The sequence below is a fragment of the Elaeis guineensis genome, chromosome 2, assembly GCF_000442705.2.
Source record: "Elaeis guineensis isolate ETL-2024a chromosome 2, EG11, whole genome shotgun sequence".
Classification (NCBI taxonomy): Eukaryota; Viridiplantae; Streptophyta; class Magnoliopsida; order Arecales; family Arecaceae; genus Elaeis; species Elaeis guineensis.
In genome coordinates this window covers 84,445,227-84,467,001 of record NC_025994.2, presented here as the reverse complement: position 1 = coordinate 84,467,001, position 21,775 = coordinate 84,445,227, and the positions used below count along the sequence as shown (strand labels likewise).

Sequence of the window (21,775 nt, the reverse complement as noted above, 5' to 3'; positions counted from 1 at the left end):
CGGTGAGCTCCCTCGTCTCTCTTTCCTCTTCCTCTCTCTCTCTTTTCTCCCTCTTCCTCTCTCTCTCTCTTTCCTTGGCCCGCCGGCGATAGACGGCCAGCGGCGGGCCCGTGCACCTCCGATGTGGTTGGTCTACCGGTGGGCCGCCTGCGGCCACCCTGCCCCTCCCCTTCCCTTGGCCGGCCGCCCGCTCTCTTTCTTCTTCCTCTCTCTCTCTTTCTCTTCCTTCCCTCTTCCTCTCTCTCTCTCCCTCTCCCTTTTTTTCCTTAGCCCGCCGGCGACAGCCGGTCGGCGGCGGTCCCGCATGCTCCCCCATGTGGTTGGTCCGCCGGCGGCCGCCTCGCCCCTCCCCTTCCCTTGGCCGACCGCCCTCTCTCTTTCCTCTTCTACTCTCTCTCTCCCTCTTCTTTCTCTCTTCCTCTCTCTCTCTCCCTCTTTTTTTTTGGCCCGCCGGCGACAGCCGGCCGGTGGCGGTCTCCTTCCCTTGGCTGGCGGCCGCCCCGCCCAGCCCCAGCCCTCCCCTTCCCTTGGTCGGCGGTGGGCCCCTTCCCTTCCCTTGGCCGGCCGCCCCGCCCCATCCCCACCCGTGGCGGCCCCTCCCCGACAGCGGCCCTACGGCAGGCCCCGGCGGCGGCCCCTAGGCAGTGGGCCCCATGGCGGCCTCATGGTGGGCCCTAGTGGCGACCCCGCGGCGGCCCCCCGACGATGGGCCGCGGTGAGCCTCGGCGGCGGCCCCTCGACGGCGGGCCCCCGATGGCGACCCCCGACGCTCTTCTATTTCGATCTTTTTATTTTTTATTTTTATCTCATTATTTTTTATTTTTTATTTTTGTCTCATTAGATTTCGATTTGTTTAAAAATTTGATTCGATCCTAATTTAAAAATTTTAAAATATATTATATTTCATGAAAATGTAGATCTGTCAGTTGACCAATGTAGGATATTCTACGATATCTGTATAAAATATATATTTGATTATATATTTTTATACGGATACCATAAAATATATACATTGGTCAATTGATTGTCCAGTTTGGACAGTTTGAGAATTATATTTAATTCTATAGGTAATTATATTATTCGAACGATATGCAGAGGGTTCGAGAGAAATTTCAGACAGTATTTTTTTTAGTTCTCCTCACACATTTTCAGTCGTGCGGGGAGAACTAAGAAAAAATACTACCGAAATTTTTTTCGGTCCCTGTTGCGTATCATTTGATTAATGTAATTAACCTATAGAATTAATATAATTTTCGAATGGGATAGGATCTACCTGTAACTATTTGTTGATGATATGATGCATTTATCATGTAAATCTTTTGAAACGATAAAATAATTAATAATACTAAATTTTTTGATTTTGTCATAGATTTTTCTGAGAAAATGTTCAGTACTCGAGTTCATATATTATTGTATTATGATGGCATGATACAGAATGACGAAACTGGTGTGCAGTACAGTCACCCTACAAATCAGATAATTAGAGTATCTTCATCATTATCACATTAAGAATTATTGGACCATTTATACAGCAATGTTTCTGTAGAGACAAAAAAAAATATGAAATAAAATTAAAATAAAAATCTTCTAATCTGTCGGGACAGTTAATATAGAGTAAGTATATCTTAGTTTCAATTGATGACGATAAAGATATCAAAGAAATGCTGATATTTCCTTTGAAATATTCAGAATGTCGATTTTTAGAATTATATATTGAAAAGAAAGATGTACCGAGCTTTAGATACTATAGTCTGCTTTTAACTCAAGTGGATAATATTGTTGGGCCTTCCTCACCTTTCGTAACTCCTATGGTACAAACCGATAGTGTTGAGGCCATATTTGTAGAACAACATTCTACTGCTGTCGGCCCTAGTTGTCCAATTATTCAAAGTTCTATGGCGACTTCTCTTATGTCTTCTGCTATGGTGACTTCTTCTTTGCTAGAAATAGTGGTAAGTACGGGAGACGACACTCATATAGGGAATGATGACTGGATAGTCGGTAGAATAAATTTCGATAATCTAGACTGAGTCAGATGAAAGCGGAGATGAAGACTATTGGATGGATGAGGACAATAGCAGTAATGATGATGATGGTGAAAATAAGAATGATGATGAAGATGTTCAGCCTAATATTAATGTGGAAGAATCTCAACCTCGTTTGCACGAACCCTCATAATTTTTTAACGATATAAATTTAGATGATGGTGGTTGTGTTAGTGCTGGTCGAAGATTGAACTTTGACTATCAGTTTTGGGACTCTTCGATGACTGAATTTTCTAAAGGTCTAATGTTTGAGAGTAAAGATTATGTAAGGAGAGCTGTTGATATTTATCACATTATGAAGCATCGGACATACAATATAGTTCAGTCGCATTCGAAATTATGGTCCGTACGATGCGCATCATCAGATAATGTTCAAAATTATAAATGGAGGCTTTGTGCTGTATTGTTGAAAAAATATGGATATTTTCAAATCACAAAATATGAGGGTCCTCACACTTGTTTGTTTACGAGGTTGAATCGAAACCACAAACATGTCAGTGGAAGGATGATTGGCACGCTAGTCCGACATATTGTTGAGAAAAATCTCGGTGTTAAAGTTGAAGCTATTGTGGCAACCGTTAATGATCAGTTTCAATATACAGTGTCATACAGGAAAGTATGGTGTGGAAAGCAAAAGGTATTGGTTGATATTTATGGAGAATGGGAGCTGTTGGTGCAAAAATCCGCCTGCGCTGGAGAAGCTGGAGTTGAGGAAGCCGCGGTCGCCACCGGGACCTGCAAGGGAAGTCTAAACCGGAGGTGGGGTTGCTCCGGCAAGACCCTCCGACGCTCAAGTCAGTTCTCTGCCTCAACAAGAATGGAGTGCTCGAACAGAGAATTTAGCAGAGTTATGAGATAAGGCAAAAGGCTTAAAAAATAACGTATCTGAGTCCCCCTTTTTATAGGCGGGGGAGGCAACGGACTGATGGCGACGTGTGTAACTGCCTGGTAGTGGGCCGCCCATGGTCAGGGGAATTGATTGCGAAAGATAATGGAGCAGACACGTGGGTATCACCTCGACTTGCCACGTGGAATCCATTATGAGGGGTGGAGCAGCGTCCGTCGTCAGGAGAATCGCATGGTATCCGTCGCAGGAGGTGGAGCAGGTTCGTGGCCGTTACTGTGGCCTGCCAGGGGGATAATGGAGCTGTGCGGAGTCCGCCACAGGAAGTGGAGCAGGGCGGCTATGGCTGCTGCGGCTTGTCAGGGAATGATGATACTGCGTGGAGTCTGCCACAGGAGGTGGAGCAGGGTCGCGGCCGTTTTGAGGGCCTGTCAGGGGGCGTGGATCTGTCGATTGAAGCTCGGCAATGGTCGGAGCCGTCGTGAGCGGAGCCCGGCTCCCGTAGGAGTCCGGGCGGAGCTGTTCTGATGTCGGCGGCGGAGTCCGGCTCCCGTAGGAGTCCGGGCGGAGCTGTGATGATGGCGGCAGAGCCCGGCTCCCATAGGAGTCCGGGCGGAGCTGCGCTGCAAACAAAGTCAAGGGTGAAGTCCGGCTCTGATAGGAGTCCGAATTGAGCTTACCAGCGATTGATATTGAGAGCGGAGCCTGGCTCCCGTAGGAGTCCGGGCGGAGCTGTTTTGATGTTGGCGGCGGAGCCCGGCTCCCGTAGGAGTCCGGGCGGAGCAGCACTTGCTGATGGCGGTGGAGCCCGGCTCCCGTAGGAGTCCGGGCGGAGCTGTGCTGATGTCGTCGGTGGAGCCCGGCTCCCGTAGGAGTCCGGGCGGAGCTGCTTTGATGTCGTCGGTGGAGCCCGGCTCCCGTAGGAGTCCGGGCGGAGCTGCTTTGATGTCGTCGGTAGAGCCCGGCTCCCGTAGAAATCCGGGCGGAGCTGCTTTGATGTCGTCGGTGGAGCCCAGCTCCCGTAGGAGTCCGGGCGGAGCTGCACTGCAAACAAAGTCAAGGGTGAAGTCCGGCTCTGATAGGAGTCCGGATTGAGTTTACCAGCGATTGATATTGAGAGTGGAGCCCGGCTCCCGTAGGAGTCCGGGCGGAGCAGCGCTTGCTGATGGCGGTGGAGCCCGGCTCCCGTAGGAGTCCGGGCGGAGCTGCACCTGCTGATGGCGGTGGAGCCCGGCTCCCGTAGGAGTCCGGGCGGAGCTGCACCTGCTGATGGCGGTGGAGCCCGGCTCCCGTAGGAGTCCGGGCGGAGCTGCACCTGCTGATGGCGGTGGAGCCCGGCTCCCGTAGGAGTCCGGGCAGAGCTGCACTTGCTGATGGCGGTTCCGCCGTGGGTTCCGGCTGTGGGTATTTTATACCCAACACCAGTCCCCCTACATCCGAGTTTTGAATTTCAAACGAAGGAAGTACACAGAAGTACAGCCGGAACCGTCCCTTCGAATCCCGCGCCCTGTCGCTCCCAGATATTTTGGCATTAAATGAGCGCGTGCCGGAGTCTTTTCGAATTGGGGCGGTACGAGGGGACGTTTCGAAGACCCCACAGGTACGCTGGCCTAGGTACGGCGCAATTATGGCCCTGCCAACCGCCAGCCGCCTTCAGCCGTCTGCCATGGGGAGTGGGACACGTGTCGGATGCGGACTGGCCTGGGGGGATTCGAGATCATTATGGCGCCGGATCCCAGGGTCTATTTAAACTCGTCCTCCCCCCTGCTTCTTCTTTACTGCCTTTCTTCTTGTAAAGAGTTGGTCTCTGACGTTTGCATCTTCCGCTGGCAGCGTCCTGCCGAAGCACTTCCCTTGCCCCTGGGGGTCCCGCTGAAGTCAACTATCCAACGGCTAAAAAAGGAGGTCCTCCACCTGACGAGGAAGTTGAAAAAGTCGGAGGGCGAGCTCTGCCAGGCGAAAAAATGCTATTCCGAGGCCGCCGCTGAGGCCGCCCACTTCAGGAGTCTCCAAGTGAAGGCAATCATGGACTACAGCCGGAGGAAGGCGAACTTTGCGAAGGAGCTCGAAGAATGCACGAAGAGCGCCAGCGACCGAACTTGGGCTCAAGAGGCCAGGATCAGCGCCCTTAAAGTGGAGCTGTCGGCTGCCAAGAGGAGGATCGGCCAGCTGGAAGGGAACTCACCCCGGCTCACAGCGCGGGATGAGCAGATATGGTCGCAAAAAGTTTCTGACCTCCAGAAGCAGCTTCAAGATGCCGAGATGAGCCACGATGTGCAGCAGGCCAGCTGGCGCCGACAGGTAGAGGAGCACAAGGGGAGATTCCGTCGAGCGGCGGACGAGGTAGTCCGTCTCCAGAGGCAGTTGGTTACTAGGGCGCAGCTTGCTAACGCCCAAGATAACGAAGAGCTCCAAGCCCTGAGAGGCTCTGTCGAAGGGATTTCTGTCTCCCTTGGGGAGAAGACAGCTGAGCTTCAACAAGTAAAAATCCAACTGGGACTTGAGCGGAAGGCCGTCGCGGACGCAGAGGCGGAGTCCGAAGTTTTGCGGAAGTGGCATCGGGAAGCGGAGGCTGAGAGCCGGCGACTTCGTCAGGCGCTCCAGGATATGCTGCAAAAGAAGGAAGAACTAGAGGAAATGGTGGAGACCCTGAGGCAGTCCTGGTCGGGGGATGGAGGTGATCACCCTATGCTAGAGGGAGCAGGACCTCCTTAGAGTTCTTTTGTAGTCACCCCCTTTTTGTAGCTGCCCCCCTTTTCTTTTCTTGTCATTTTGTCCCTCTTTTTTTGGCCGTCCTGGCCCTGTAGTACATATATCGGAAATGAGAAAAAGGCATTTTGTGTTACCTTGTCCGCGTGTAGCACTAATATTGTTGTTCGTTGACCCTTTCTCGTTGTTTGGCCTGTTTGGCTTAGAGGTCGTCGTGGGAAAGGGCTCTTCCCTTCCATCCGATCTCGTCATGTGGCCGAGCCTCGCCACCATTTTTAACCCTTGCTGGCGAAGTGGCGGATGGGGCCCGGCTTTCTTAGGAGCCCGGGCGAAGTCTTTCTTGGGGGCGGGACCCGGCTCCCGTAGGAGTCCGGGTGAAGTTTACCTTGGCGGCGGAACCCGGCTCCCGTAGGAGTCCGGGTGAAGCTTTACCTGGCGGCGGAACCCGGCTCCCGTAGGAGTCCGGGTGATGCTTTACCTGACGGCGGAACCCGGCTCCCGTAGGAGTCCGGGTGAAGCTTTACCTTGCGGCGGAACCTGGCTCCCGTAGGAGTCCGGGTGAAGCTTTACCTTGCGGCGGAACCCGGCTCCCATAGGAGTCCGGGTGAAGCTTTACCCGGCGGCGGAACCCGGCTCCCGTAGGAGTCCGGGTGAAGCTTTACCTTGGCGGCGGAACCCGGCTCCCGTAGGAGTCTGGGTGAAGCTTTACCTTGCGGCGGAACCCGGCTCCCGTAGGAGTCCGGGTGAAGCTTTACCTTGCGGCGGAACCCGGCTCCCATAGGAGTCCGGGTGAAGCTTTACCCGACGGCGGAACCCGGCTCCCGTAGGAGTCCGGGTGAAGCTTTACCTTGGCGGCGGAACCCGGCTCCCGTAGGAGTCCGGGTGAAGCTTACCTTTGCGGCGAAACCCGGCTCCCGTAGGAGTCCGGGTCTTCCATTTTGCTTGAGTCGGTCGCGAGGTTCTCGTTATCAGCCTAGCTTGTGGGGGCGCGTTAGGGCGCTGTAAGGCCTCTCCCCCCTCCGGTCTAAAAGAACCGGGCCTTCAACTTTGCTCATGTCAGGACGAGGTTCTCCTCCTGTTCCTGACATGGCTATTGGGGCACATTAGGGCGTTGCAAGGCCTCTCCCCCCATCCGGTCTAAAAGAATCGAGCCTTCGACTTTGCTCAAGTTAGGGCGAGGTTTTCCTCCTGTCCCTAACAGGGCTGTGGGGGCACATTAGGGCGTTGTAAGGCCTCTCCCCCCATCCGGTCTAAAAGAACCGGGCCTTTGACTTTGCTCAAGTTAGGGCGAAGTTTTCCTCCTGTCCCTAACAGGGCTGTGGGGGCACATTAGGGCGTTGTAAGGCCTCTCCCCCCATCCGGTCTAAAAGAATCGGGCCTTTGACTTTGCTCATGTCAGGACGAGGTTCTCCTCCTGTTCCTGACATGGCCGTTATTTTTTGGAGAGGTCATATCCAGTCATAGTACTTCCGCGTTAAGCAGGAGGAGTGTGTTAGCTAAAAAGAAAAGTAGATTCAAAACGAAACAGTAAGCAATACATTTACAGTTCTCCCGCTCCTCCTTGAGGCCCTCCGGCGATGGAGTCGATGGTCCCAATAGGAGGCCGGTCCCCGGGCTGCTCCTCCCTCTTCTGTGGTTCGGGCGGTGGGAGGGCTCTTGGCCGGTCTCCTCTACCCTCAGCCTGCGGCGGATGAATCTGTCGAGCCGACCTCGTCGGATGACCTCCTCGATCTCGTCCTGGAGTTGGATGCACTCTTCGGTGTCGTGGCCGTGGTCGCGGTGGTAGAGGCAGAACTTGTTGGGGTTGCACTTCCCGGGGTGCGTGCGCATCCTCTCCGGCCTAGGGATCAGCTCCCTGACCTCCATCAGTACCTGGGCCTTCGAGGCGTTGAGGGGGGCGTAGCTGCGGAACTTCCCCGGCGGGGAACCCCACCGAAACCTGTTGTCCGGACTTCTCTGCCTGCGTGCCCGGGGTGGAGTATGGGCGCGCTTGTGCCCAGGAGGGGATCGGGAGCGAGGTCGGGCTTCCCTTGGCCTCTTCTCAACTGCGGATTTGCCAGAATCTCCCGCCTGGCGCTCCCTCGCAGTCTCTTCATCCTTCATTTTGAAGGCCTCTTCCGCTCGGGCGTATCCTTCAGCCCGAGCCAGCAGATCAGCAAAATCCCTGGGGTACTTCTTCTCCAGGGAGTACAAGAGATCATTCTTCTGAAGGCCACCTTTCAGGGCGGCCATGGCAACCGACTGGTCCAAGTTCCGGACCTCCAACGCCGCGATGTTGAAGCGGTTGATGTAGGCCCGTATGGACTCCCCTTCCCTCTGCTTGATGTTGATGAGGGACTCCGAACCTTTCCGGGGACGTCGGCTGCTGACAAAATGGGCCACGAATTGGTGGCTCATTTGGTCGAAGGAGAAGATGGTACCCGGCTTCAGTGCCGAGTACCAGTTTCTTGCTGCTCCCTTCAAAGTAGACGGGAAAGCCCGGCACAAGATGGCGTCGGGGGCACCATGAAGCAACATCATCGTTCGGAAGGCCTCCAGGTGGTCCACCGGGTCCGACGTCCCGTCGTAGCTTTCAAACTGGGGGAGCTTGAAATTCGGCGGGATCGGTTCCTGCATAATCATTTGGGAGAAGGGAGGGTCAGTGCAGATATCCTCACCGTAAGCGGGAGGCGCATGGTGGAGTTCTTCGATCCGCCGGTTCATCTCCTGGAGCCTCCGGTCCAGGAAATCCTCTCGACTTCGAGTCTCGAGGGTCCTTTGGCAGAACGGAGGCAGGGATCTCCCAGGGGTGGAGTCGTGGTCCGACTGAGGGCTCTCCACCCTTGGATTCGCCTTCTCGGGGAGGACGGGGCGGCTAGCCCAGGTGGCCCGCCCCACCGCCGGGTTCTGGCATTCCGGAGATGCCCCTTCCGGATGCGCTGACGCCTGCGGCGGCTGCTGCTGCATCGCCTGTACGGCCTCGACGAGGCCCTTGACATGCTGCGCCAGCAAGTCAAACTGCTCCGCGCCGACCGCCGTCGCCGGAGGGGGAGGAGGAGCTGGCTGAGAAACGGGAGGGGAGGCCGGAGCCTGAGATCTGGCCGCGGAGGCCGTGGACCGCCGGGTGGACGCCCTACGTGGAGGCATCGGGTGTCGATCTCGCGGGGGAGGATTAGGAGTAGATGACGGAGAGATGGCCGGAGGTGGCTCCGTTGAGCGCTCCTTCAAGAACAAGGGTGCTGCGAAGACACGCCCCTTCCTCTAGCGCCAATCCTGTTGGTGCAAAAATCCGCCTTCGCCGGAGAAGCTGGAGTTGAGGAAGCCGCGGTCGCCACCGGGACCTGCAAGGGAAGTCTAAACCGGAGGTGGGGTTGCTCCGGCAAGACCCTCCGACACTCAAGTCAGTTCTCTGCCTCAACAAGAATGGAGTGCTCGAACAGAGAATTTAGCAGAGTTATGAGATAAGGCAAAAGGCTTAAAAAATAACGTATCTGAGTCCCCCTTTTTATAGGCGGGGAGGCAACGGACTGATGGCGACGTGTGTAACTGCCTGGTAGTGGGCCGCCCATGGTCAGGGGAATTGATTGCGAAAGATAATGGAGCAGACACGTGGGTATCACCTCGACTTGCCACGTGAAATCCGTTATGAGGGGTGGAGCAGCGTCCGTCGTTAGGAGAATCGCATGGTATCCGTCGCAGGAGGTGGAGCAGGTTCGTGGCCGTTACTGTGGCCTGCCAGGGGGATAATGGAGCTGTGCGGAGTCCGCCACAGGAAGTGGAGCAGGGCGGCTATGGCTGCTGCGGCTTGTCAGGGAATGATGATACTGCGTGGAGTCCGCCACAGGAGGTGGAGCAGGGTCGCGGCCGTTTTGAGGGCCTGTCAGGGGGCGTGGATCTGTCGATTGAAGCTCGACAATGGTCGGAGCCGTCGTGAGCGGAGCCCGGCTCCCGTAGGAGTCCGGGCGGAGCTGTTCTGATATCGGCGGCGGAGTCCGGCTCCCGTAGGAGTCCGGGCGGAGCTGTGATGATGGCGGCAGAGCCCGGCTCCCATAGGAGTCCGGGCGGAGCTGCGCTGCAAACAAAGTCAAGGGTGAAGTCCGGCTCTGATAGGAGTCCGGATTGAGCTTACCAGCGATTGATATTGAGAGCGGAGCCCGGCTCCCGTAGGAGTCCGGGCGGAGCTGTTTTGATGTTGGCGGCGGAGCCCGGCTCCCGTAGGAGTCCGGGCGGAGCAGCGCTTGCTGATGGCGGTGGAGCCCGGCTCCCGTAGGAGTCCGGGCGGAGCTGCACTTGCTGATGGTGGTGGAGCCCGGCTCTCGTAGGAGTCCGGGCGGAGCTGTGCTGATGTCGTCGGTGGAGCCCGGCTCCCGTAGGAGTCCGGGCGGAGCTGCTTTGATGTCGTCGGTAGAGCCCGGCTCCCGTAGGAATCCGGGCGGAGCTGCTTTGATGTCGTCGGTGGAGCCCAGCTCCCGTAGGAGTCCGGGCGGAGCTGCGCTGCAAACAAAGTCAAGGGTGAAGTCCGGCTCTGATAGGAGTCCGGATTGAGCTTACCAGCGATTGATATTGAGAGCGGAGCCCGGCTCCCGTAGGAGTCCGGGCGGAGCTGTTTTGATGTTGGCGGTGGAGCCCGGCTCCCGTAGGAGTCCGGGCGGAGCTGCACCTGCTGATGGCGGTGGAGCCCGGCTCTCGTAGGAGTCCGGGCGGAGCTGCACTTGCTGATGGCGGTTCCGCCGTGGGTTCCGGCTGTGGGTATTTTATACCCAACAGGAGCCGTCTTATGCTAAATTACTCTATTATATAGCTGCACTTCAACATGCAAATTTCGGTACAATTATTTCATGAAAATTTTTTCAAACTGTGAATTCTAATGTCCGAGTTTTAAATTATATTTTCTGAACTTTCAAACCATCCATCCAGGATTTTATGCACTGTCATCCTGTAATCAGTATTGATGGCACGTACTTGTATGAAAAGTTTAAAGGTAAAATGTTAATTGCAACAGAAATTGATGCAGAGAATGGAATATTTTCATTAGCATATGCAATTGTGGATGAGGAGACGACTGCAAGTTGGAGTTGGTTTCTTTTCCAGCTCAGAACACATATCGTCATAGAAATGAAATATGCTTAATTTCTGACAGGTATCCAGGTATATTAAATACCATTGCAGATGAGTTTATTGGATAGAGTCCACTACGTGCCTATCACCGATACTGCTTAAGATATATCTGCAGTAATTTCAACACTCATTTTAAAAATATACAGCTGAAAAGAGCAGTATGGCAAGCAGGAAGCAGTCATCAAGTTCGCAAGTTCAACTTTATCATGGATAGGATCAGAACAGTGAATGAAGAGGCTTGGAGCTGGTTGTCTGAGATAGAAAAGGAGAAGTGGATGTTGGCATATGATGATGGCCTGCGCTATGGTGTCTTAACTATAAATTTGTCGGAGGTTTTTAATAGTGTTTTACGAGGAGCTAGAAATGTGCCAATTATAGCTTGTGTTCAAATGACATTTTATCGTTTTGTGAAATACTTCAATACGAGGTATGCCCAAGCCTTGAGATATGTAGAGGAGAATTCAAATAATCTTTTTACTCCTCATGTTGCAATTAAGATTGTCGAAGATCAAGTTAAAGCTAACCAGCACTGAGTAACAGCATTCAATCTTCAAAGAGGCATATATGAAGTGCTTACGAGGAGAGCAAGCATAGGGTTACAAGGTGGAGAAAATTTTCATACTATTACTTTAGCTGAAAAAAATATTCTTATGAAAAGTGGAGCATGTATAAATATTCATGTTTACACGTTTTAGCTGTGTATCAAAAAATTACTGTATATTTTAGTAGTTTTGTGGATGATGCATATACAATTACAGCATATATGAATGCTTGGAGTGCTGACTTTAATCCATTACCACATGAAGATTATTGGATGCATACACGTATGTTCAAATGTATTTCTGATCATCATCGTTTGAGATCCAAGCAGAAAGGTAGACCAAAGTTAACAAGACTACGAAATGAGATGGATGATAGGCAAATAAGAAGTAAGAACCACTGTGATATTTGTAAGGAACAGGATCATGATCACCGCCGTTGTCCTAGGATACTTCAACACACTTCAACTTCAAGCAGTGAAAGAAATTAAAGGCTCTAAAGATAGATTTTCGTCATTGTTTTATGTATTTTTGTGAGATTGTATTTGAATATATGTGTTTAATATCCAGAGATGAACTGAATTGTGTGTTTAAGTTGTATTATGTGATAATATTATGTTTAAAATATATTTCTCATAAAATAAATGACTATCATATTTTTTATTTTTTAATACACTTGTGATAATATCATTATTTTAGATTCACTAGCGTATTATGGCTTACGATCTGCAGCATCCCGATTCTTAAGACAGCAGTATTCTTACATTGTAGGAGCACCATCGATCACAGACTATTTTAGATGGTGGCGTAAGCATTTCAATCATGCTCTTACTATTTAACTTTTTTTTTGAAAAATCATATACATTATCTAATTATTATATCTTATTGCAGGAGCCCAGACACCTTCATCTACGATGATCCGATGCTGACTTCTGGATGACAGAAGATATCCCACATAGAGTGTTGGATTATTTACGATATCTTGGATTCTATAGAGTATATCAGATTGGTCGTATACAGATGGACGTTGGTCTTATTACTACTTTGCTTGAGAGATGGTGTCCAGAGACACACACATTTCATCTTCCATTTGGTGAGGCGACCATCACTTTACAGGATGTCAGCATCCTTACTGGACTACCAGTTGATAGCGATCCAATTACCGGAGTTGATCCCATGCTTACCATTCCAGAGTGGCAGGCTTTGTGCTTGCGATTGCTAGGGTTTGAGTCCGACGTCCAATTTTTTGATCATTCACGACTCAGGATTGAGTGTTTGGATGATCTTTATCGATATTTTCATATTGAGGATGATGCACCAGAAGAGATGGTGCAGCAATATGTTAGGGGTTAGGTGCTGCGGTTGTTAGGTGATGTTCTGTTACCCGATACTTCATCGAATAAGATGAAGTTGATATTTTTTTCATTATTAGAGGATTTAGACTTCGCTCGTAGACTCAGTTGGGGTAGTGCAGTACTAGCTTGCCTGTACAGAGCTATGTGTCGGGATTCTTATGTTGATCAGAGTGAGATTGGAGGTTATCTTGTATTATTACAGATATATGAATTAAAAATTTTTATTTTTAATATTCAATTATAGTTCACATTGGGTATATCATGTATGATTTTTTTTAAAATTTACAGATTTGGATATGGGAGCGTATGCCGACTATCAGTCCATTACGACAATAATTGCTCGAGATGCCATCAGAGCAGTATGATCTTGATGTTTCATTTAGATTAGACGGACCATTGGGATATAGATATAAAAATATTATTTTTTTTACTTGAAACTTACTATTTTAAATTTGATAAAAATTATTTAACATGAGTAGATTGTGAAACAGATGGAACGTTGCATTCAACGTTCATTACGTATCGACGAGAGTGGCACGGATTTATAGGTATCAGTTGGATATATTAGTTGATACATATAGATGGATAAATTTAATTTTTTTATAAATATCATTTTATAGTATTCATAATCTATTAAAATTTTAGCTTACTAATTTTTTTTATTTTAACTCTATCAGTTTTTGTGGGAGCCGTATACAGATGAGATATTGACTATATTGCCGCAGATGTGTATAGTTGGATATGACATATAGATTACTAGGGTGCCACTTATTTATTTTGATGTGGTAGAGTGACATCTTTTCGATCGTGTCTTGCGGCAGTTTGATCAGATTCAGGGCATCCCAGAGCAATTTGATACCAGTCAGGGACTTCATCGTGTTGATCGATAAGGAAGAGCTCGTATTGACTGACGCATCAGACATACAGAGTACATCGATATTTAAGATGCACATCGAGATCCCATTATTCATGGTGATCCCATTTTGAGAGGCCGTTCATATACCGAGGACTACATGGTTTGATTTTTTAATATTATAGTGCGAGTCATTGGACAGCCTCGGTATGCAGTTCTCGGATACGAGGACGAGAGTTTTGCTGTGCATCTTTTGGTAAGACTACGAAAATTAGTTTATATTGTTTGTGTTATATTTTTATTTTATATTTTATAGTATATTGACTGTTTTATTTTTATTATGTAGACTGATTCTATGTCGGGTCTTGTGTTAGACGCTCGTCGTGCTTTGTCTACGACTGATGAGGATGAACAGATTCGAATACTGCGTGAGATAGAGAAAAAAAATTTCGAAACATTGGTGGTGATTGGTGTTGACTCATATAGCTGTACACCTTGGTATGGAGTAGCCGATGCACCAGATATGAGATATACGCCGTCACCATATGTTCCACATATGCCATCACTGCATATTCTGCAGATGTCATCACTAGATGCTGTATAGATGCTACCGGCTTTTGATCCACAAATGGCAGTGCATTCTTCTTCCTACATTCCGCAGATGACATCACCGGATATCAATTGGCCACATGAGTATGACACTTTCTTTTCAGGCCCATCCATATATCCAGATGAGAGGGTTGAGGGGGTTGCTCAGTCCGTAGATGATCCGACAGCATCAGTTATTCCTGAGCAGCATGACCAGTAGATCTCCACTGATATAGGGGAGGAGCCATCACAGTAGGAGCAGGAGCAGCTGTTGAGAGGACCTTTCTGAGAAGGTCCAAGCGACCACGGGCACCACGACGTCCTTGTGGGATTTAGTCTTTTTTAGATTTGTATTTAGTATTTTTAAAACTTTTATTGTACTATTTTTTATACACTTGATATTTTTATTCTATTTAATATTATTAATTATTAATTTTATTTTATATTATTTAATTTTAAATGATCGGATATTATTCTTTGTGGATATAGATATACATACTCTAATGTGTCTCAGAACATTAGGAGAGAAAAAGTTATGCTAAAAGGGCTATAAAAATTATAATATAAATAATAATAATATATCAAATAATTTAATTATATTTATTAAAATATCTAAAAATAAGCTAAATCAGACAAGTCGGTGGGGAACCATCAAAGTTCGAATTGATTTTTCAATATATGAGATGAATCGGACCGCATTGGTGCATCTCGATCTAGTACGGGCACAAACAGCTACGTACGGTGTGGTATGGGTCGGTATAGGACGGTAAAGTTCTGATATAATTTTAAGTTTAAAGTTATAATTTTTTATTTTTTCTCATTTTTTTATTTTTTTTTCTTTTTATGGTATTTTTTATTTTTTAAATTTTTTAAGATATATTTTTTTGGGATATTTTTTTAAAAATATTAATTTTAAAAGGAGATTATAATTTGAAATGATGAATTTTATTTGAATTAAAATTATTTTTTTAAAAAAATTGAAATTAAAATTTTTATATTTTTTCTCATTTTTTCTCATTTTTTTATTTTATTTTTTTATTTTTTAATTTTTTAAGGTATTTTTTTAGGATATTTTTTTAACAAAATTAATTTTAAAAGGAGATTGTAATTTAAAATGATGATTTTTATTTGAATTAAAATTAAAATTTTTATTTTCTTAAAATTTAGAATTATAATTTTTATTTTTTCAATTCAATTCTTTTCCCTTTTTTCTTTTTTATGATGCTTTTTTATTTTTTTTACAATAATTTTTTTTTCTTTTTTTAGATATTTTTTAAAAAAATTAATTAAAAATGGGGATAGTAATTTGAAATGATATTTTTTATTTGAATTAAAGTTAAAATTTTTATCTTTTTTAAAATTTTAATTTATAATTTTTATTTTTTTCCCTTTTTTTCATATTTTTTCTCTTTTTTTATGGTATTTTTTATTTTTTTATTTTTTTGAATTCATATTAAAATTTTAATTTTTTTTATAATTTAAAATTTTAATTTTAATTTTTTCTCATTTTTTTTAATTTTTTCTGTTTTTATGGTATTTTTTTAGGTAGTTTTTTTCTTTGTTTAGAATATTTTTTAAAAAAATTAATTTGAAATGGAGAAAGTAATTTGAAATGCTATTTATTTGAATTAAAATTTAAAATTTTATTTTTTTTAAAAAAATTTAAAATTATAATTTTTATTTATTTTTTATTTTTATGGTATTTATTATTTTTTAATTTTTTAAGATATATATTTTTTTAAGATATTTTTTAAAAAAATTAGTTAATTTGAAATGGAGAAAGTAATTTGAAAAGATGTTTTTTATTTTAATTAAAATTTAAAATTTTATTTCTTTTAAATTTAAAATTATAATTTTTATTTTTTTTCATTTTTTTAGTTTTTCCTTTTTTATGGCACTTTTTATTTTTTTAATTTTTAAGATTTTTTTGAGATATTTTTTTTAAAAAATTAATTTTAAATTTAGAAAATAATTTGATATGATAATTTTTATTTGAATTAAAATTAAATTTTTTACTTTTTAAAATTTAAAATTATAATTTTTATTTTTTTCTCATTTTTCTTTATTTATGATATTTTTTTGAAAAAATTAATTTGAAAAGGGGATTGTAATTTGAAATGATGATTTTTATTTGAATTAAAATTAAAATTTTTATTTTCTTAAAATTTAAAATTATAATTTTTATTTTTTTAATTTTTTTATGATATTTTTTATTTTTTTATATCAATTTTTTTTAAATATTTTTTAAAAAGATAATTTGAAATGGAGATACTAACTTGAAATGATAATTTTTATTATAATCAAAATTATAATTTTTATTTTTTTTAAAATTTAAAATTATAATTTTTATTTTTTTTATTTTTTTTGAAAAAAATTAATATCGCCGGTGTTTTAAGATCGCCATTTGATTTGATGATTTTATTTTATTTTATTTTTATTTTTTTTCCGTCCACGTAGAAAGTGGATAGAATAGAGTGATGACGTGGTCATCATAAAATATTATTTTAAATGATGTTTTATACTATTTATATTATTTTAATAAATAAATTAAAAATTAAATTATTTTTATAAATAATTTTTTTAAAATTAATTAAATAAAGCACTCAAATATCCACGGCACAACGGGCCGCACCAGCACCTCTCCCCTCGTATCAAAAAAGTCCGCTCTTGAGTGATATGCCGTCAGGGGATCCTAGGACAAGATGTCAGGTAGGAAGTAAACTTCAAAACAGATTTGCCCGTCAAGATGTACGGCGTTGGGAAAATAATAGCCTGTCTATTTATCAGTTGTTGTTGAACATGAAATATTGAGGAACCTAAGCTTGTATGATAACTTTGCATGTTTCTCATGCAAGACTGCAACCAAGTCAAATCGTGTTGAACAGATAGAGGCTAAAACTCAACTAGATGCAAAATATTTGAATTTAAAATTTAATTAAAAATTAATTAAATTTTAATATCTAAATTCATATCTGATTTGATCATACAAAATAATATTTGAGATCGATTCGATTTGAATATCAATTAAATCATACTCGAGTTCGAATTCGAATCTTAAATATAATTAAAAATTATAAATAAAATAAAATAAAATATTATATTTTAAAATATTATATTAATAATATTTATATTATAAATAAAATATTATATTATAAAAATATATATACTAATTAGATTTGTGAGTCTTTAAATTTAGTATTTTGTTATTGGAGCTTAATTCGAATAATTATTCAAACTATTTAAGCGCGCTAATAGTTGAAGTCGAATCGAGCTTAATAGATTCGAGTCGAACTTGAATCTGAGATGAGCTCGAGTAAGTCATGAGCGCTTGGGCTCATTTGCATCCCTATTCTTTTGTTCCGCCATCTCCCGCTCAAATTGAGCATTCAACTTGATACTAGAGAATCATTGGACAAAGAATAACCTTCACCCTTATGCCCCAAGGATTGCAAACTTTTAGAAAAACCCATTCCAACATATAACTAAAACTTGGAGATGTTGCTTGGTCCTCCTCTCACGAGGTTAAGCCCTCTCCATCTATCAAAATTTAAACGCCGAGAATATGCATCATTTTACTCCTTTTAATTGCAGCTCCCTTTCTCTCCTCCTATATTTCAACATCAGTTGCGGTCGTGTTCATCCACCAGGTCCCTCCATCCCTTCTACTTGCGAGTTACGAATAAGAACAAGAAGTGCTGTCCCCCAATTGCGTATTTGATTTGTGGGGCGTAGATCACGTGACGAAGGATATGCTGTGTTGCTATCCGCTCACATGATGGAGCGTGATATCACCGTGCGGCCCTTGGAGACGTGACGGCCCATATCTTGTTGGGATGTGACCTCATGTTTCCGTTTCTCTGAGGTGATGTTAGATGGTTTCCAAACCCATGACTTGGAGACCATGGATTCTTCTTTTGGGAAATGAACGAGACCAATTTGGTGGTCAAGAGCATTAATGGTGTTCAAATGAAAACTGTTTCCAAAATGTGAGAAGAGAGACCACAGGGTGACTTGCATCTTGATATAGAAAAGAAAATATCATTAACCTTAAAAAAAAATTTAGTTTGTATATTATTTTTTTATATAAAATATTTTTTTTAAAATAAAATTATAAAATTTATAGATTAAAATGAATAATATCTTGAGATATAAATTTTTGATCACAATAACGATGTGTCAATAAAAAATTATTTTTATAATTATAAAATTTTCGAAAGATCATGATGTAGGAGAAGATATTATTAGTTCCATATTATTTAAATTAAAAAATATTAATTTATATAAAAAATTATATTTTTTATATAAAATATTTTTTAAAAAATTAAATTATAAAATTTATGAATTAAAACAGACAATGTCCGACGTATCGAATCATGAATCTACGGTCCCAATAATTAATATTTTAATTTTTTTTTAATAGTTAAGAGGTGAGAGGAATGTCATAATCTAAATCCTCTCTGGTTTCAAGTGAAGAGGAGGTGCCGGCCAGCTAATTTTCTAATTTTAAGAAGTCTAGAGACAAATTTTCTCCAAAGGTTTGTACATTTTCCTCGTCCCATTAAGCAAATTTCAATCTGGTGAGATTTATTTAAATAAGTAGCGTGGCATCATGAAACTGCTAAACATTGCGCTCCCCTGGAAAATAGACTCCTATTCTTAAAATTTATAACGCCGTCCCATTTGTAGTGGCTGCCAGCTTTCTTTCATTCCACCATAAATTTTAGCTCATGGCAATGGAAGTCAACACATGCTACTTAATAATGACTTCATTAGGGTGGTACACATAGCGCTGCACTCGGTGATGGAGGTGAGTACGGACTAGCATATTTAGACATTGGGTTTACTCATCTAAAAATTCCGCAGGCTTTTCTAGAACAAAAAAAAAAAACTATTTTTTGCGTTCGAACCCAGAACGACACCATTGAAGGCCAGTACATACGAGGCTAGACTGCGTTTCAACAATTCAAAATTCCGGCTTGTCTAAAAAATTAAGAATTTCGATTCAATACCCAAAGAAGTTTATCCAACATTTTCTCTCCTAACATCCTTCACACGTTATGGCAAAGATATTTATAGAATTTAGCAGTTGAATCGATTTATTGGATTGAAGGATGAATGATATGACTAAATCCGTCCATAGATTGTCTTAGGATCTAAACAAACCTGAAACCACCTACTTGGTCCGAACTTGAGAACTTAACTTGAACCCAAGATGAGACAGAAAAAGAAAAAAGAGGGAGAGATCAGGGGAGATGAAAGAAAGGGAGGCAAGAAGGCTGGAAAATTTCTTTTCTAAGTTAAAATTTATATTCAGATAAAATTTCAAGCATGCCACTGAAGATGACTATATAAGATAATCAAGGATTACATTTATTATTTTATTATTTCTTGCCAAAGTGAAAAAAAAAAAAAAAATTGAGCTATCGAATTCATCCTAAGAAGGGGAAAAAAAAAAAAGATACTTGGTTTTAAACAAAATAAGAGGAGCACAAGCCTTTTTACATATAAACATGGGGAGTGATTATTATTATTATTATTTTGCAAAGAAACAGCATGAAACAAATCCAGTTTTCGTTTGCATAAGTTTCTACGCCTGCGCGGATGTCAACAGATACACTGGAGCTTTGGACTGTTCTGACACTTGAGACTCATTTCCCCACCAGTATTCTCTTTCCCATACCTAATTGCTGACTTTGAGACCTCTCCAATTGGCAAGGAACTAATGCTCAATCCCAATCCATCATCTATCCCATGACCACAAATAGCAAAACAAACCAAAAAAAAAAAAAAAAAACAAAAGAAAAACAAAGAAAGAAAATTCTAGTGCATCAAACCCAACATTTCCTCTGTATTCTAGCAAACACAATATCTACACTAATATTACAGCCAATTTGGAGTCCCCTTCTACCCTCATGAATCCTCCTTACTATGCCAAGCAAAAACAATGTCCCCAAGCTCTGCCTTCAATTCTCCCCAACCAAATTCCTCTGTGTCACCTGCGCTGCCGTCGTCCACCCTCACCTCCACCAGAAGCAGCGGCGACACCACTTCCGACACCTCCACCACCAACACCACCGACCCCCACCTCCCCAACCCCACTGCCCCTCCCTTCCTCCTCTCCACCAAGTACCCCAATTTTGCACCAATCTCCTCGATCCTTCGCATGATCGTCTCCACCGACGCCGTCGACGTGAACCGCTTCTCCCTCTTCTTCCCGTCGTCGAACAAGCCCGACAAATCCAGTCCCGACGACAGCGATATTATGTCGAAAGCGTTCATGGCCGTAGCGGCGCCGGCGCCAGCGCTGGGTGGCAGGTCCATCAGGCTCAGCTGGGAGTCCAGACTGAGCGATCTCTTGAACCAAGGGTGATCCGCCAGAGCCTCGATCGTCATCCTCGTCTCCGGGTTCGGATCCAGCAGCCTCGCCACCAGCCGCCGTGCCGACCCGGAGATCCACGGCGGGAACTCGTACTCCCGCTTCTGGATCTTTTTGTACATGACCGCGATGTTGGCGTCGTCGAACGGCAGCGACCCCGCGAGCAGCACGAAGAGGATGACGCCGCACGACCACGCGTCGGCCTTGGCGCCGTCGTAGCCCTTCCGCCGGACGATCTCCGGCGCGGTGTAGGCCGGGGTGCCGCAGGCGGTGCGGAGGCGGCCGTCGTCTCCGAGCTGGTCGGGGAGGGCGGAGAGGCCGAAGTCGGAGACCTTGAGGTTGCCGTGGCGGTCGAGGAGGAGGTTCTGCGGCTTGACGTCGCGGTGGGCGATGCCGCGGGCGTGGCAGTAGCGCAGGGCGGCCACGAGCTGCTGGAAGTAGCGGCGGGCAACGGGCTCGGCGAGGCGGCCCCGGCGGGCCAGGAGGGAGAGGAGGTCGCCGCCGGCGGCGTGCTCCATGACCAGGTATATCTTGGACTTGGTCGCCATGACCTCGTGGAGCTTGAGGATATTCGGATGAGAGAGGCGGCGCATGGCGGAGACTTCGCGGAGGACCCGTGGGGCCATGCCGGTCTCGATGATTTCGGGCTTGTCGAGGACCTTGACGGCGACGCCGGAGCCGTCGGCGAGGGAGCGGGCGTAGTACACCTTGGCGAAGGTACCGCGGCCGAGGAGGCGGCCGAGCTCGTACCGGCCGAGAAGAACCTCCGGCTTGTGGTGGCGTTTCGGCGGCGTAGGTACGGATTTGGACCTTCTTCTAAGGTCCATGAGAAGGGTGGTCTCTACTTCTTTCTCCCTTCCTCTTAACTGTTTCTTTGGGTTCTTTTGGTTTGGTGGGGTGGGCATATAAGCAGGGGAATGGGGCTCTTCTACTTGGTTGGCTATTACCACCTGGGTATTAGTTTAGTTTATTTGGCCGCCCTGGTTGATATATAAATAATATTAGAACTTAGAAGGTATTTATTATTGAGGGAGTAGAAATGGAGAAGAAGTGGCATTTGATTAAGTATAATAAGTTTGGTCTTTCATTTCCCTTGGGAAGTAAGTTAAGAAAGGAGGGCATGAAACTAAAAAAATTATATCCTACAATTTATATATACCATATAATAAATTTTTTATGCAAAAGAACGATTCATTTTTTTTCACGACATCAACTATTGGATCATGCAATAGTCACTTCAAGATCTAGGAAGATAGAAAAAGAGATTGAAATATTTTGAAATCAATATAAGATACAGTTCAACGATTGATTTTATAAAAAAAAATTAATTATCTTTTCATACGAAAGATACAATTTGAACACGTTCATC

General features: G+C 44.5%; 1 protein-coding gene across 1 annotated transcript; it reads right to left on the bottom strand.

Moving 5' to 3' along the window:
* Window positions 1-19,525: 19,525 nt before the first annotated feature.
* Window positions 19,526-21,383, bottom strand: LOC105055756 (CBL-interacting protein kinase 7). Its single transcript, XM_010937726.4, has one exon. The coding sequence runs from the start codon at window positions 21,309-21,311 to the stop codon at window positions 19,941-19,943; it is 1,371 nt and encodes a 456-aa protein (XP_010936028.1). The 5' UTR covers window positions 21,312-21,383; the 3' UTR covers window positions 19,526-19,940.
* Between the last annotated feature and the right edge of the window lie 392 nt (window positions 21,384-21,775).

What these genes read in the sequence shown, in the direction of transcription:
- LOC105055756 (XM_010937726.4), bottom strand. Translation starts at nt 21,311, where the DNA reads ATGCCCACCCCACCAAACCAAAAGAACCCAAAGAAACAGTTAAGAGGA.